The 18,837-nt window shown below is 39.9% G+C and overlaps 1 protein-coding gene across 2 annotated transcripts in view; it reads right to left on the bottom strand.

The window, feature by feature from the left end:
- slc16a1a (solute carrier family 16 member 1a) overlaps positions 1–18,571 on the bottom strand; it is a 30,564-nt gene extending 11,993 nt beyond the window's left edge. The window contains exons 1-2 of one of the 2 annotated variants that reach the window (XM_034166013.1): positions 18,264–18,571; positions 5,439–5,694 (exon numbers count right to left, since the gene is read on the bottom strand). In XM_034166013.1, the coding sequence (XP_034021904.1) occupies positions 5,439–5,655 (217 nt within the window). In that variant the 5' untranslated portion in view covers positions 5,656–5,694; positions 18,264–18,571. Of the gene's footprint in view, positions 1–5,438; positions 5,695–18,259 lie in introns of both variants that reach the window. The other variant, XM_034166012.1, reaches the window with a different exon arrangement.
- Between the last annotated feature and the right edge of the window lie 266 nt (positions 18,572–18,837).

An 18,837-nucleotide genomic window follows, 5' to 3' on the forward strand; every position in this document is an offset into this window, starting at 1 on the left:
TTCTGAATGCTTACATATTGAGAGTGGCAACATGCAATGTTCAAGACTTTTGAATGGTGCATTGATCACATTTTAAGTTACACACTTCTCAACACAGTGTGGACTGTTGGATGCATGGTTTTACTCTCCAAAATGTTTCAAAATGATGGAATGATGCGCATGTGGATACAAAAATCGACCTGAAAGCAGATATAAAATGTAAGGAATTCCTGCAGATACAGAAAGGAGAAAATAAAGCTACATCCAGCACATGACTCTGTCAGGCAAGTTCATGTTGCCTGACAGAGTCATGCTTATACATCGTGAGTAGAACTTACTCTTCAGGCTTTTACAACTGAATTGAATAACTGATTGAATTGAAATGAATTGCATACTTTCAACTGAAACTGTAAATCTAATAAGTGAGTGATCAGAGAGCACCGATGCAAGAAGCACGATGTCAATATTTGTGAGAGCAATACCACGTGTGAGAACCAAATCCAGGGTATTTCCACTAATGTGTGTTGAGTCCTGAATGCATTGCTGAAATCCTAATGCTTCCAGAATTTCCATAAATGATTTGCAGAGGGGATCAGAAAGCTTATTTATATAAATGTTGAAGTCACCAATAATCAGACTGTTATCTGCACTAGTTGACAGGTTAGAGATGAACGCACCAAATTCATCTAAGAATTCAGAGTATGGGCCAGGAGACCTATATAACCACTCCCCTAATTACCCATAACTTTATGACTTAACAATATTACAATATGTTAAACTGATGAGTTTTTTTTATATATATATATATATATATATATATATATATATATATATATATATATATATATATATATATATATATATATATCCCCTCGTAGAGTTATTATGGATGGGGAAAACTAGTCATAGAGTTCCATAGCATTTATGTACCGGGCTGTAAACATATTTATTTCTCCCCTAAAACTAGACTTTTTAACATGGGATTATACAAGAACACATTTTGAGCCAGCCTCAAATGGCCATTCAAGGAACTCCAACTTTTTCCATTTCCAGGCATGCATCATTTTACACAGCTGAGGGTTGTGGATTGGTCACTCTCTATGAACTGGGAGATAAGTTAACTTCTTAACCTGTTAGTCTTTCAGTGAAGCAAAGTAAATATTCAGCACTCAAACCTTCCTAGAATTGTTTTAATAAGATTTAATTGTTGTGTGGGCCGCTGAAGAGGAGGTACTGCTGGCCCACCACCAGAGGGCGTCCTGCCTGAAGTGCGGGCTTCAGGCATGAGAGGGCGCAGCCGCCTCACGGGAGCAACCGGGAATGACAGCTGTCACTCATCACCACCTGACAGCTGTCACTCATCACCATCTCATCACCATCTCCATAAAAGCCGGGCAGCAACTCCACCTCCCTGCCGAGATATCGTTCTACCTCTCAGGTAAACTGCTCAGCCGTTTTTTTGAGTCTTTCACAGACGGTTTTTGCTTCTGTATTGTTTGCAGTCGTTTCTGTGAGTGCTTGCAGCTGTAGGCTGGGTTTGTGGTTCATGGAGGGCTGACGTCTTCGCTCCCCACGCCAAACTTCGATAAGTAACTCACTGATACTGCACGTGCCGGGTTTCTGGATTGGAGGTGGAGGTTTTCCCTCCGTTTGAAACTAAGGACTGTTTGCTGGGTTGTGCACACACCCAGCATTAAACTGTTTCTGCTTCCTGCCAGCAGTTCCAGATCTGACAGCTGGAGACGGTGGCCACCTGGGAACTCAGGACTTGGCGGCTCCAGTGTGCTCCAGATCCGTGGGCAGTGGAAATCGTGTGGGACCTGGCTCTTCTATTCTCGAGCCTGTCCACACGTCACCTTTGTATATTTGACTTGATTCTAAATCTGTTATTGTCTGTATTCCGTTGTGCACATTCACAACATTAAATTGTTGTCTTTTGGCTCATCTATCATCCGTTCATTTACGCCCCCTGTTGTGGGTCCGTGTTACTACACCTTCACAATATTAATGATGTACTGCTCAACTGCTGGAGTAAATGTAGCCATTGCGCAGACATTGTTCAAGTCATGTGTGTTAAATGTCTCACAATTTCCATTCACATTTCCTGGCTGATTTGGTAAAGTCCACATTTTTAGAAAGCGTATGAAATGAGGAATCAAACAGCAAGGTTCGTAAGGCTGCCATCTTGGATTTACAAAGTTGCTGACCTTCAGGAACTAACTTTTCATTTTCTTGACTTCTGGGTATTTGTGGGTCATGGTTAATAAATAATGGCACCATTCTTGGTATAAGGATTCATAACCTTTATTATATAACGGCTGAGTGGATCCTTGTCATTTGATTGGTGTTTCATATGTCACATGACATGGATTAATTCATCCCATTTGTGTTGCGTTGCATTTAGAGTGCAGCTTTGTTCCATTTGGAGTGCAAATTTGGTTCCATACGTTTAGTACCATTGCACTCTCACGTGCACGCGCACACGCAAGTGCGCATGTCCTTGTGCACGTGCGCACATGTGATCACGCATGCACACGTGCACACGTCCTCATGCACGTGCGCGCATACTCGTGCACATGCACACATACTCGTGCACGCACACGTCGTGTGCACGCATGCTCGCACAGGAGTATGTGTGTGAGTGGATTGGTTTTGTGTGGTTTTGTGCACGCACAGAACCAATCCACTGTGCTGCCTGGAGGTTGTTAGCAGGAAGAGAGAACAAAAGCTGGACTCATTTCTGATGTGATTTTTTTTTTTTCGCTGCACTGAGGACATATACAGTCTTATTTTTGTTGTTCACATGCGCACAAGCGCCGACCAGGTTGCGTGTGTGTGTGCACGCGGGGGACATGACTCTCCTGAGACATAATTTGAGCTAACTGACACTGTTAATTCTTGTAAAATACACACATTGGCTAAGGAGAAGTGGGGTAAGAAAGGTGACATCAGACAATGCTTTTGAAAACACCCAATTTCCTCTAGCCTCAGAGATCATGGGGAACATTCACTTCCTCCAAAACAAAGTAGGCAATCTCCAGGGAAATGTTTGTTTTCAGAAGGACTTCACTGCCAGCTGTGGCTTTCATGGAGACAACTCAACTCAAGGTGGTAAGGTGAGTTTATATTTAAACTTTGCAAAATCTTGTAACTGTTAGAATGGCTTAAGCAGTGGGCCACCTCTTTGAGTCTGTTCTGTTTGAGGTTTCCTCATCAGAGGGAGTTTTTCCTTACCACTGTCACCTGTGTGCTTGATCTAGGAGTTGGTAAGGTTAGACCTTACTTGTGTGAAGCGCCTTGAGGCAGTTTTGTTGTGATTTGGCGCTATATAAACTAAATAAACTGAAAATAAATTGAATTGAACAAACAATACCCCTGTGACGGTCAGAGAGTGCATCTACACACCAGATGTTGAATTATTATCACTATTATTTCTCGTTGCAACCTTTTTTACCTGCACTGCAAGTTTCCACAACTTTTTATGATAATAGTGTACATCCACTCAAAGGTAAATGTCACCTCTGGCTCTACCAATATCTTGTATATTCTGCAAAAACTGCCAGCGATTTCACCCAATGCACCAACTTCATACTGCATGATGTTAACCATATCTCTCTTTAAAAGACACTCCCAAGCTTTTACCAATATTTCTCCTGTCCAACTAGACGAAATAAGACATTAGACCGTAGGCCCCAAAAGGATGCTTACAAATCACTCTCACAACATACACTGGGCTCAGCAGATCATAACTGTGTGCCCATATATTGAACTGTTTAAGGCACTGACAGAGGACACAAAGGACTGGACAGAAGATACAGTACTTTGTCTGCAGGAATGTTCTGACAGCACTGACTGGGATATGTTTCAACACGGGTGCGGTGATGATTTGTTGAAACGTAACATGTTCATGTGTAAGCTTTTGCAGAGGTGTGATCATTCCTTGAAGAAAAGTTAAGATGTATCCTAGCAATAAAAAGTGTGTAACTAAAGAATTTTGAGTTTAAACAGGGAGCTAGTAAGGAGGTGGAAAATGTAAATCCTACAAGAAAAACAAGTTAATGCACTTGGTTTAGCTTGATCCAGCTTCCAGAACCTCAACAACAGAAGTCAGATAACTTGTGATGGCATTAAGTTAGACACTGAGCTCGCTATTGATCTTAAACATTTTGTTATGTTTTTTCTTGGTTGCCATATTTTTGTTGTGGATTTTTTTTCCCGTTTTTTTTTTGTGTGTGTGTGTGTGTTTTATTTGTTCAAAGTAAATTCATTCATAATCCCTTTGACATAACTGTATAGACAGTATATACAATATATGCACAGTTCCTAGTGTTCCCATTATTTTATTGTCTATATATTTGGTCGTTTCATTAATTCATCCATCTATTTTTGTAATGTTGATGTTTTTCTGTTGTGTTATGTTCTTTTACTGCACAGCTAATCTACCCACAGAAATTAAGTAACCTGAGCCTGATTGGTTAATCATGGGAAACTTGACCACAAAATGTAACCAATATTTTAAAACATATTACACTAGCAGACACAATTGCATGAGAAACTCAACAACTGTTATAATGATTACATTATTGCAATAATTATTAAAAATCAAAAGTGATTATCTGACTAACAATTTGAAAACAGATGCTTATAATCATTGAAAGGCATTATTACAGTAAGGACACTTATTACAATAGCAGTTGCAACAATGCTTTAAAGCACCTTTCCTTAAACTTTCCTGTCATCATTTTACCATCGGATCACTTATGAAAGAGAACTACACCGTGCTGCTGTGGTTAGGTTTCCGTACATAGTCTGCTTTGATCTCCAGTCTTTGTGCACTGAATGTCACGCAAAAAAATAACTCTTTATGGTCGCCTACCTGGCTCAACCTATGCACCGCCCTCTGTCTCATTCATCTCATCAGTGCAGGAACTTAACCAAGCCTAAAATATCCTCTTAAAGCACAAGGGAAAAGGATCAAAGCTCTGCAATTTAAAGCCCGTTCATTGCTGCAGACTTTGCACTTTTGTGATCAGCACTTAAACTGGTATTGTGTTGTCTCTGTTTGGAAGGTTTGATTGAGGCTAAATGATAATTGCAAGAATCTGTGGTCTGTTTGTGGGTGAATCATGGATGAAGAGGTAATAGAGAAAACAGTGATGGTTGCCTTTTAACTGAACATTCAGCAATAAATCATCTACAGCTGTGTGATAATAGCTAGAAATTGATTCCTTATAAATCTCTGTGAAAATGTTTGTGACCCCTTTAGTTTTTACCCTTTTTAAGTTTTATGATATGAAACTTTAAAAAAATTCTTTGTTAAAACGTTTGAAATTGTGTGCTTTAAAGTCACAGTGAAAACAAATTTCTACAAGATGACATAAATTAAACAAGAGCAACCAGAGATTTCTGATGTCCTCATCCAGTTTGATCAATCCCTGTGTTTGGCAGGTTGCACTTACCTCCGCCATACATAACTGCTAACATGATGGAAGAGATCCATGACACTTGGCTGCTGGTCACATCAAAGATCACCTCGATTTCCTTGAAGAAAACGGTGATAGACTTGGGGAACGCATAAGAGAAACCAATGGAGATGATAGCACCAATCACCACCATCCATCCCCAACCACCCTCAGGTGGTGTGTAGCCGACAGGACCGCCGAGGGCAACCGGCATTTTCACTCCTTGTTCAACGCCTTATGCAGATATGGTGAGCTGTTCACAAAACAAGAAAAACAATTATTAATTATATTATTTAAAAGACTTTTTTTCCAATTTGGTGTGTTTGATATTTATGAAACAAATGAATTGCTGAAAAAGAAACATTATGTTCCATCATTGATATTTAATTGATCAAAGGGTATATAACTGCAAAAGGCTGGAAATTAATCTGATTATATTTGCTGTTATTTTATACTTGATTGTTCACGTTCTTTGCCGTTTTCATTGAACATGTTGTTTAACAAGTAATTTCAGTGGAAATTTTGATAATACATCACATATAAAAACTTTGAGTGAATGATTGAATGAATGAATGAATGAATATTTTGTTTTCAGACATTCCACCAAGAGTGACCAGAATGTCAAAGTCAACACATATACACTTACACATACACTTAATTAACCCTTGTGGGATTAATAAAGTTGTTTGATTGACACCTATTCTTAAGTGTTAATACAACACCACATCACACACACACACACACACACACACACACACACACACACACACACACACACACACACACACACACACACACACACACACACACACACACACACACACACACACACACACACACATATATATCTGAAACAAAATTAGGTAATTATACCGATAATACAAGCATATCCATCTATAAAAGTCTGTGCACACACATGCCACATAATTAGTGAATATGTCTGAAAAAGGGGTAGAAAGAAGTAAAGCTTATCTAATCCTACTCCTTCTCCATCATGTTTCCAGTTAGCAATGTGAGTTTGTAAAGTTTTGTATTCATCTGTTTTTTGTATGCATATATATTATATACTAATATACTTATATACAAGGTTGGGTAGGATTACTTTGAAACAATACATGGGGATTACATGTATGTATGTACATACATTTCGATTACTTGTAATCTGATTACTTTTGGATTACATTTCAAAGTAATCCAACCTTGCTTTTATATATATATATATATATATATATATATATACAGTGAGGAAAATAAGTATTTGAACACCCTGCGATTTTGCAAGTTCTCCCACTTAGAAATCATGGAGGGGTCTGAAATTTTCATCTTAGGTGCATGTTCACTGTGAGAGACATAATCTAAAAAAAAAAAAAAACTGGAAATCACAATGTATATATATATATATATATATATATATATATATATATATATATATATATATATATATATATATATATATATATATATTCATAATTTATTTGTATGTTTTTCCAATAAATGTAAGTTCCTAAATTTTATCTTAAAAAGAAATAAAATTTTACTTAGTGAACAACTTGAACAAAAAAATTACAAAACATTTTGGAAAAGGGTTCCAAACTGTTCATTCCATTTTATTAAGCCTTTTTTTGTGATCATGACTTTAAAAATTTAGCTGTACTTAAAGTGACTATGATCTTTCTCATTCATCTTCAACCGCTTTTCCGGATTCAGGTCGCAGGGGAAACAGCTCCAGCTCTTTCCAGTTCTTTCATGCCACATTGACCACCTCTGACTGAATAAATTATGTAATTTTTAAATGCTCTTAACATCATTTTGCACTTTCAAAGTTTCAAGATCCCTCTTTATCCCTCTTTTTTTCTTTTATTTATTCTTTGTATTTTAGTCTGAAGCAATACAATAAACACATTTCTTTATCATTCCTTCAGTCCTAAAATGGATTAAGGTGTTATACCTTCCATCCATCCATCCATTTTCTTCCGCTTTATCCGGAGTTGGGTCGTGGGGGCAGCAGCTCAAGCAAAGCCGCCCAGACCTCCTGATCCACACACACCTCCTCCAGCTCCTCTGGGGGAACCCCAAGGCGTTCCCAAGCCAGCCGAGAGATGTAATCCCTCCAGCGTGTCCTGGGTCTTCCCCCGGGGCCTCCTCCCAGTGGGACGTACCCGGAACACCTCTCCAGTGAGGCGTCCAGGGGGCATCTGGAAAAGATGTCCGAGCCACCTCAACTGACTCCTTTCGACGTGGAGGAGCAGCGGCTCGACTCCAAGCTCCTCCCGAGTGACCGAGCTCCTCACCCTATCTCTAAGGGAGCGCCCAGCCACCCTGCGGAGGAAACTCATCTCGGCCGCTTCTACTCGCGATCTCGTTCTTTCGGTCATGAGCCAAATCTCATGACCATAGGTGAGGATCGGAACGTAGATCGATCGGTAAATCGAGAGCTTTGCCCCCCTACTCAGCTCTCTCTTCACCACGACGGTCCGATACAGCGACCGCATCACTGCAGATGCTGCACCGATCCGTCTATCGATCTCACGCTCCATCCATCCCTCACTCGTGAACAAGACCCCGAGATACTTAAACTCCTCCACTTGAGGCAAGGACACTCCACCGACCTGAAGAGGGCAAAGCACCTTTTTCCGGTCGAGAACCATGGCCTCGGATTTGGAGGTGCTGATTTTCATCCCGGACGCTTCACACTTGGCTGCAAACCGCCCCAGTGCACGCTGAAGGTCCTGATTTGACGAAGCCAACAGAACCACATCGTCCGCAAACAGCAGAGACGAGATTCTGTGGTTCCCAAACCAGACCCCCTCTACACCCTGGCTGCGCCTAGAAATTCTGTCCATAAAAATAATGAACAGAACCGGTGACAAAGGGCAGCCCTGGCGGAGGCCAACGTGCACTGGAACAAGGTTTGACTTACTACCGGCAATGCGAACCAAGCTCCTGCTGCGGTCGTACAGGGACCGGATAGCCCTTAGCAAAGGACCCCGTACTCCCGGAGCACTCCCCACAGGGTGCGCCGAGGAACACGGTCGAATGCCTTCTCCAGATCCACAAAACACATGTGGACTGGTTGGGCAAACTCCCATGAACCCTCGAGCACCCGATGGAGCGTGTAGAGCTGGTCCAGTGTGCCGCGACCAGGACGAAAACCACACTGCTCCTCCTGAATCCGAGGTTCAACCATCGGTCGAATTCTCCTCTCCAGTACTCTGGAATAGACCTTACCGGGGAGGCTGAGGAGTGTGATCTCCCTATAGTTGGAACACACCCTCCGGTCCCCCTTCTTAAACAGAGGGCCCACCACCCCGGTCTGCCAATCCAGAGGCACTGTCCCCGATCGCCACGCGATGTTGCAGAGGCATGTCAGCCAAGACAGCCCCACAACATCCAGAGACTTAAAGTACTCAGGACGGATTTCATCCACCCCAGGAGCCTTGCCACCGAGGAGCTTTCTAACCACCTTGGTGACTTCGGCCTGGGTAATGGATGAGTCCGCCTCCGAGTCCCCAGTCTCTGCTTCCTTTTCGTAAGACGTGACGATGGGATTGAGGAGATCCTCGAAGTACTCCTTCCACCGCCCGACAACATCCCCAGTCAGGGTCAATAGCTCCCCACCCGCACCGTAAACAGTGCTGGTGGAGAGCTGCTTCTGCCTCCTGAGGCGTCGGACGGTTTGCCAGAATCTCTTCAAGGCCGACCGATAGTCCTCCTCCATAGCCTCCCTGAACTCCTCCCAGACCCGAGTTTTTGCCTCTGTGTTATACCTGTTAACCGGTGTTATACCTGTTAACTTTAATCCTAAAGTTTGATTAATTTTTCCAGTCATACATCATCATATATGCTGTTCTCTTACATGCAGAAAATATAGTTGATTGTTGAACATTTATCTTTTTCTGCTTTTCTTGTGTATTTTGTTATTACTCATAAAGCTCATCTTCATCACTGACTTATCAAACTGTTCTGATTTAGGTGTACCTGCATATTAGAGCAGGTAGCTCAGTGGGATAGAGTTGGACTAGCAATATGTAGACCTGGATTTGATTCTTGGTCTCTGGTGGATCTGATCTTCTTCCATTTATGGATGATTAAGGCCACTGTGCTCACTGGGACTTTCAATCTTGTTTTCACGGTCTACAGACAATTCCGTTGACTTCATGCTTACTTTGTGCTCTGACATACACTGTCCACTGTGGGACCTTATATGTAGGCAGGTGTGTGCCTTTCCAAATCATGTACAATCAACTGACTGTACCCTAGGTGGACTCCAATTAAGTTGTGGAAACATCTCAAGGGAGATCGGTGGAAACGGGGTGCACCTGAGCTCAATTTTGAGCTTCATGGCAAAAAGCTGAGAATACTTATGTACATTTGATTTCTTAGTTTTTAAAACATTTTTAATAAATTTGCAAAAAATCACAAAAATTTGTGTGTAGAATTTAGAGGAAAAAAATTTACTCCATTTTGAAATAAGGCTGTAACATAACAAAATGTGGAAAAAGTAAAACACTGTGAACACTTTCTGGGTGCACTGTACTTCTTATATAGTATGACATTAGACAAAGGATACCATTTCTGGACTTCCTTAGCTTTGAACTGCATATAGTTTCTGAGTTCCCTCCCACTGATGCCCCAAAGTCTCACTTTCGAGGTGATGTATAACGATTCCATCTGCAGACTCAAACGACTTACTGTATTGTTTGCACAAAGGAAACCATTCAGAGAGAACATCGATCTGTCTATGAACACTGGTTGAGTTCACACTGCTCAATACCTCAGGGCAATGCTTCACAGTGGGTGATGATACAGTGTTTTTCAGCTGAGGAGGACTTGATTTGGTTGATGAATTGGTTTAGCGTTCTGAAAACGTATTGGACGAGCCAGGTGTGTGCAGTGAGTACTGAATATTTAATGTGTTATAGAACTTTTGTTATTGAGGTGGGATTTTAGTTGCTGCTATGCAGCTGTAAAATTGCCTCCTGCTTTGTCCTACAAATGTAAGCGATAAATGAAGAGAAACAAGAACTTATTCTTTGTCTTATTTATTCATACATGCGCCTCACTTGGAAAAAAATTAGGTAGCAAAATGCATTTGGGTGAGGCAAAAGTAATTTGCATAGGCAAGTAGTGGAGAGTACATATAGTGAAAGTGCATTTTGAAACGCTGCAAAATTTTCCCGAACAGGCTTTTTTTGTGTTAGATCACTTCGGATAAGTCTGTGTAAACTTGAATGGCAGCCAGCAGTGCTCACACACCATTTTTAAACCTGTTGACCTGTGACTTAAAGTCTGTGACTTTAAGACTTTGTCTTAAAGAAGACTGAAAAGATTAATCCAGGTTTTGAGTATATTTCTTATTGTTACATGGGAAACAAGGTACCAGTAGATTCAGTAGATTCTCACAAATCCAACAAGACCAAGCATTCATGATATGCACACTCTTAAGGCTATGAAATTGGGCTATTAGTAAAAAAAGTAGAAAACTGGGTGTTCACAATAATAGTAGTGTGGCATTCAGTCAGTGAGTTCATCAATTTTGTGGAACAAACAGGTGTGAATCAGGTGTCCCCTATGTAAGGATGAAGCCAGCACCTGTTGAACATGCTTTTCTCTTTGAAAGCCTGATGAAAATGGGACGTTCAAGACATTGTTCAGAAGAACAGCGTAGCTTGATTAAAAAGTTGATTGGAGAGGGGAAAACTTATACGCAGGTGCAAAAAATTATAGGCTGTTCATCTACAATGATCTACAATGCTTTAAAATGGACAAAAAAAAAAACAAAAAACAGATACGCATGGAAGAAAATGGAAAACAACCATCAAAATGGATAGAAGAATAACCAGAATGGCAAAGGCTCACCCATTGATCAGCTCCAGGATGATCAAAGACAGTCTGAAGTTACCTGTAAGTGCTGTGACAGTTAGAAGACGCCTGTGTGAAGCTAATTTATTTGCAAGAATCCCCTGCAAAGTCCCTCTGTTAAATAAAAGATGTGCAGAAGAGGTTACAATTTGCCAAAGAACATATCAACTGGCCTAAAGAGAAATGGAGGAATATTTTGTGGACTGTTGAGAGTAAAATTGTTCTTTTTGGGTCCAAGGGCCACAGACAGTTTGTGAGATGACCCCCAAACTCTGAATTCAAGCCACAGTTCACAGTGAAGACAGTGAAGCATGGTGGTGCAAGCATCATGATATGGGCATGTTTCTCCTACTATGGTGTTGGGCCTATATATCGCATACCAGGTATCATGGATAAATACTTGAAGAGGTCATGTTGCCTTATGCTGAAGAGGACATGCCCTTTGAATTGGTGTTTCAACAAGACAATGACCCCAAGCACACTAGTAATTTTGTTGGTTGTTCCAAACCAACAAAATTAATGCCTCACAGATGTGAAGAAATCATGAAAAACTGTGGTTATACACCTAAATACTAGTTTAGTGATTCACAGGATTGCAAAAAACAAAAACAGTTTGAACATAATAGTTTTGAGTTTGTAGCGTCAACAGCAGATGCTACTATTATTGTGAACACCCCCTTTTCTACCTTTTTTTTTTTTTTTTTTTACTAATACCCTAATTTCATAGACTTAAGAGTGTGCATATCATGAATGCTTGGTCTTGTTGGATTTGTGAGAATCTACTGAATCTACTGGTACCTTGTTTCCCAAATAAGAAATATACTCAAAACCTGGATTAATCTTTTTACTCACATAGCACTACTATTATTCTGAACACTACTGTAGGTGCACCACGCTTGTGGCATCATATTCAAGAACACTTTAGGCTGTAATTGCTGCCAAAGTTGCATCAACAAAGTATTGAGCAAAGGGTGTGAATACTTACACGCATGTGATTTCTTCATTTTTTTTTTTGACAAATTTGCAAAAATTAAAAAACAAAAACTTTTTGAATATTGTCATTATGGGGTGTTGTGAGTAAAATTCTGAGGGGAAAATGAATTTACTCAATTTTGGAATGAGGCTGTAACATAACAAAATGTTGAAAAGGTGAAGTGTTGTCAATACCTTCTAGATGCACTGTATGTGTATATATAGGTGATATATAGAATGTATATCCTGAAGAATTGGTTATAATTTCTGTTCAGCACCACTATGAAGTCATATATCACCTTTCTAAGGGTCATATGATCTTTGACCTTGGGTGAACATAAAAGGTCAAACTCCAGGTCATAACTGTTGAACTCAGGCAGTTTGGAGCAAACATACATTCATCATGGTGGAAGGGTTGCTTAATAGATATAGTGTTTCAGTTTGGGAAAGAATTGATTAAATGTCAAGGCCACACAGAACCAAATATAACAGCATCAGTAAATCACAAATAATTAATTTGCATGACATTGTGTCAACCTCTTATAAATTATGCCACAAGCCTGCTTAATTGTGATTTGTACAATAGAAATACTCAAACCATCAGAGAGCACTTTAGAAGTTTTAATTGCTATTAAATTCATATCTTTTGATGCCAAATACAAATATAGGAACTTGAACATGCGAGTGCTAAGTGTACTCCCATTATATTATCCCTAGATGTTATTATTATTATTTGCCTGTTGGTTGGATTGTTAGCAGAATAAGTCAAATTTTAATGAGGCCATTTTCATTAAACTTGTTGAAAAGGTTGATATGACCCGGGATAGAAGCAATACAATATTGGTGTGAATCTGCATGAAGGGGTAAAGGGAGATAGGGAGGAGAATTGTACCACTTGGCGATATACGGCGGGCATGTTAATGCATCCATTCATTCATTTTCCTCTGCTATCTGATGCAGGGTCACAGTGGCAGCAGGTTAATTAAGTGAGGCCAGACATTCATCTCCCCAGCCGCATCCTCCAGCTCCTCCTGGGGGATCCACGGTGTTAACAGGCCAGATGGGATCTACTGTATAACCCCCTCCAAGCATATTCTGGGTCTCCTCCCAATTGGATGTGTGTGCAAAACCTCCACATGAAGGAGTCCAGGGTGCATCCTAATCAGATGCCCCAATCACCTCAGCCGGCTCCTTTCACACTAATATTCACAATCAGATTTTGTTCAGCTAAATGTGTGGAGCCAGATGGTGATTTTTAAGGTTAAAAAGTAATAATAATAATAATAATAATAATTTAAATAGCACTTTCATGCAGAACATACTACACACATGAACATCAAAATACAAAAGTTAAAAGATGTTTCCAGTTTCTAACTTTATTCTTGCAGTTGTTGAATATCAACAGAATTTACTGCAGTTTTACTTTCTGTCAGCATGTTCCACTGAGTGAATTACGTAGTTAACAGCAACCGTCACCTGTGATGAATAGCAGAGGTGGATACTCTGGATTTCCCTTTGTAGCTGTTACCTTTCTCACTCTGTAAACTGAAAGTTTGCAAAAGTATAATAAAAGTTGCACATTCAATATCCAAAAATAGTCACTACTCATACAACTTTGCGACCTGTCAATTGCCGCATTAATGACACATTATTAATGGTATTAACGTGTCATTAGGTACAGTGTTGTGTTCTTAAAAGAATTCATAAAAAAATCATTAGTGTTTGACTTAAGATGATGAATGGTGAGACAGGCAGAGCGAGACACAACTCCAGCCGAAATGACAAAATCACAGACATAATAAATAAAACAGAAAATGTCACACAAAGAATTGATTGCTGGCTCAAAAATAGAGAGAAAAGTCTCACACAGTTCAGTGACAACTGAGTTTCAGGGTTGAGTTCAGAGATTCATTTCACCCTCAAAGTGCTGAAGTCTGAGCAGCCAGACACTCCGATTCTGTTGCATTTTTCACCCGAGGCCATCAAAATATGGCCATCGGGTATTGCCAAGGCTTTGCATCCGTCTGTCTGTGTGTCTGTGTGTCTGTCCCTCTGCCTGTGCTCAGCATAGGTCCAGCCATATTACTGCCAGAGTCTTCAAATTTCAAGGACACAACCCTTGGACAAGTTCAAAAATGGCTAACCTTGACCTATTTTAAGAGGTCAAAATGTCAGATTTTGTCTCCTATTTTTATGCTATGAATCATGCAAATCCACTTTTTTGGGGTTGAGAGTGGCAGGGGGTGACAGCCAATCAGAGTAGAGAGACACAGCGATATCACTGGCTGGACTCACTGCCTGCTAATTCCGCTGCATTTCTGGGTAAATCTAACACACACACACACACACACACACACACACACACACACACACACACACACACACACACACACACACACACACACACACACACACACACACACACACACACACACACACACACACACACACATATACATACAGTGAGTATTTGACTTCAAATGGGCCTGGACATGTGCTGGTGTGAGCAGGGGGACCTTGCGTGCCCTGCGGGATTTTAAACCATGACAGCATAGTGTGTTACTAATGTAATTTTTGCAGCGGTGATCCCAGCTAGAGCCCAGACCTGAATCCAACTGAACATCTCTGGAGATATCTGAAAATGGTTGTGCACCGACGCTCCCCATCCAACCTGATGGAGCTTGAAAGGTGCTGCAAAGAGGAATGGGCAAAACTGACCAAAGATAGGTGGGCCAAGCTTGTTGCGTCATATTCAAGAAGACTTGAGGCTGTAATTGCTCCCCGAGGTGCACCATCAAAGTATTGAGCAAAGGGTGTGAATGTTTATGTACATGTGATTTCTTAGCTTTTGATTTTTATCAAATGTGCAAAAAATTTAAAAATCTTTTTTCACATTGTTATTATGGGGTATTTTGTGTAGAATTTTGAGGAAAAAAATGAATTTACTCCATTTTGGAATAAGGCTGTAACAAAACAAATTGTTGAAAAAGGGACGTGAATACTTTCTGGATGCACTGTATATTCACATTTAAAACTGAATCATTTAGTTACTGGAGCATTTTCCATCTGCTCACCAAATTTCAGTGAGATTTCTTCATTACTTTTTGAGTTATCCTGCTTACAGACAAATTCAAAAATAAATAAATAAAAAAACACCAGTGAAAACATTAACTCACTGGAGTTACCATACAGACCTAATAGCAGAAATACATATAGCATTCATAGTCAGGTGGTCATTAGTGTCTAATTACCTAAACCAACAAGTCTTTACATAAACGTAGACAGAGCTTTCCATAAAGTTGTGCTCAAAAGTACTGGCACCCGCATGGTGGCAGAGTGGCACATAGAAGGCTTTTCTCAAAAAGAACATACAATGTAACATTTCAACTACAATTTGCCAGAAGGCACATGGGAGACTGCAGCCTAGATTTGATCAGTTTATTTGCAAGAAAACCCTTCTCTGCCCCACTCCAACATGAAGCTGTGACAGCAGACAAAAGATCCACTCTATGCACTTTCTCCAATCACAGCCACAGAAGCCTATAACCCTTTTAGAGTTGTCATGAGTTTCTTTATGGCTTCCCTCACTGCTGATGCCACACAGATTTACCATAGACTACCATAGAGTTCATAATGATTGATGAAAATAAAGTCCAAGACATATTCAGTGAAATGCAAAGGTTCATGTGTTTAAAAGTGATGATTTACTGTGAATTCATCAAAGTGTCCAGCATATATTCTTTTTTACTTCAATTTATATTATTCAAGTATTAAAGTATTTTGTTTTGTTATTTCTATTCAATACCTTTGGATATTTCTAAAAAAAAAAAGTTACAAAATTGGTTTGCATTTATTTCTGAACATATTTTTTAAAAAGGTACTTCAAATACAGGTGTGTCAGTAATTCTGCTGTATCTACAACCCCTGGCAATAATTATGGAATCACTGGCCTCGGAGGATGTTCATTCAGTTGTTTAATTTTGTAGAAAAAAAGCAGATCACAGACATGACACAAAACTAAAGTCATATCAAATGGCAACTTTCTGGCTTTAAGAAACACTATAAGAAATCAGGAAAAAAAATTGTGGCAGTCAGTAACGGTTACTTTTTTAGACCAAGCAGATGGAAAAAATATGGACTCACTCAATTCTGAGGAAAAAATTCTGGAATCACCCTGTAAATTTTCATCCCCAAAACTAACACCTGCATCAAATCAGATCTGCTCGTTAGTCTGCATCTAAAAAGGAGTGATCACACCTTGGAGAGCTGTTGCACCAAGTGGACTGACATGAATCATGGCTCCAACACGAGAGATGTCAATTGAAACAAAGGAGAGGATTATCAAACTCTTAAAAGAGGGTAAATCATCACGCAATGTTGCAAAAGATGTTGGTTGTTCACAGTCAGCTGTGTCTAAACTCTGGACCAAATACAAACAACATGGGAAGGTTGTTAAAGGCAAACATACTGGTAGACCAAGGAAGACATCAAAGTGTCAAGACAGAAAACTTAAAGCAATATGTCTCAAAAATCGAAAATGCACAACAAAACAAATGAGGAACGAATGGGAGGAAACTGGAGTCAACGTCTGTGACCGAACTGTAAGAAACCGCCTAAAGGAAATGGGATTTACATACAGAAAAGCTAAACGAAAGCCATCATTAACACCTAAACAGAAAAAAACAAGGTTACAATGGGCTAAGGAAAAGCAATCGTGGACTGTGGATGACTGGATGAAAGTCATATTCAGTGATGAATCTTGAATCTGCATTGGGCAAGGTGATGATGCTGGAACTTTTGTTTGGTGCCGTTCCAATGAGATTTATAAAAATGACTGCCTGAAGAGAACATGTAAATTTCCACAGTCATTGATGATATGGGGCTGCATGTCAGGTAAAGGCACTGGGGAGATGGCTGTCATTACATCATCAATAAATGCACAAGTTTACGTTGATATTTTGGACACTTTTCTTATCCCATCAATTGAAAGGATGTTTGGGGATGATTAAATCATTTTTCAAGATGATAATGCATCTTGCCATAGAGCAAAAACTGTGAAAACATTCCTTGCAAAAAGACACATAGGGTCAATGTCATGGCCTGCAAATAGTCCGGATCTTGATCCAATTGAAAATCTTTGGTGGACGTTGAAGAAAATGGTCCATGACAAGGCTCCAACCTGCAAAGCTGATCTGGCAACAGCAATCAGTGAAAGTTGGAGCCAGATTGATGAAGAGTACTGTTTGTCACTCATTAAGTCCATGCCTCAGAGACTGCAAGCTGTTATAAAAGCCAGAGGTGGTGCAACAAAATACTAGTGATGTGTTGGAGCGTTCTTTTGTTTTTCATGATTCCATAATTTTTTCCTCAGAATTGAGTGATTCCATATTTTTTTCCCTCTGTTTGGTCTAAAAAAGTAACCATTACTGACTGCCACAATTTTTTTTTTCCTGATTTCTTATAGTGTTTCTTAAAGCCAGAAAGTTGCCATTTGAAATGACTTTAGTTTTGTGTCATGTCTGTGATCTGCTTTTTTTCTACAAAATTAAACAACTGGATGAACATCCTCCGAGGTCGGTGATTCCATAATTATTGCCAGGGGCTGTACACTGGAGTGGGCCCCCTCATGTTTCACCACCCAGGTGATACAGTAGCCCAGATTTAACAAATCTAAATTAATCAGTTGGTAAATTATATAAAAATGGGGGCTACGTCACGACAGAAATTCAGTTGTTGCATATTTTTCCACTTTGAGCATTTAAATTTTTCATTAATTTTCCATGCAGACACACGTTGGACCTGGTCTGACCCCGGGTTTTCGTATTCTACTCAATACATGTAATAATTTTCTCTCATTATTAATACATAAGAAAAAGATGATTTGTAATGTATGAAGCCCACTCAGCCCGATTAAATGAAAATCCATGTGAACATCTCTTATCCATGTAATTATTTTTAAAGAAATGGTAGATGTGCATATCATCTTACCTTGCTTGGTGCCAGATGAGCTCTGCAGATTTAAAAAAGGGAAAAAAGTCTTCAGGTGATGTTAATACAGTGCAAACATCACTGACAGGAGCTGGTATGTATTCTATAGATCTGTGAGGGACCTGTGGTTCTGTATTTGCTGTGACAGACCACCTGTGCCTCTGGCTTAATCTGTTTCTTAAGTGAGGTTAAAATGTTCCGTTTGCACCTAAATCAAGCTGGATGATCCAGACAATACGATGGAGAGGTCAGTCAAGTTCTTATGAACTGTGCGGAGCTCCACGCCGTGTTCATACAATGCTTTCTCCACCCCTCCGTCAGAAGATTGGAGTTGTTGGCCTGCTGCTTGTGATGTCAGAGGATATTGTCTTGTACCTGCACCCTAAAAGATAACATGCTTGTTTCATACATTTATTTCCTGAACAAGCCAAATTACGAACACAATTCAATTATTTATTTGCATCTTTAACAAATTCCACTTCAGCCACACAACAGACATTGTTGATCACAGACATCCGAAAGAAAGATTTCTGAACAGTTCGTAGGTCACATCTCATTTAGCCTTTCCTCCAAA

Source organism: Thalassophryne amazonica, chromosome 3 (genome assembly GCF_902500255.1).
Source record: "Thalassophryne amazonica chromosome 3, fThaAma1.1, whole genome shotgun sequence".
Lineage (NCBI taxonomy): Eukaryota > Metazoa > Chordata > Actinopteri > Batrachoidiformes > Batrachoididae > Thalassophryne > Thalassophryne amazonica.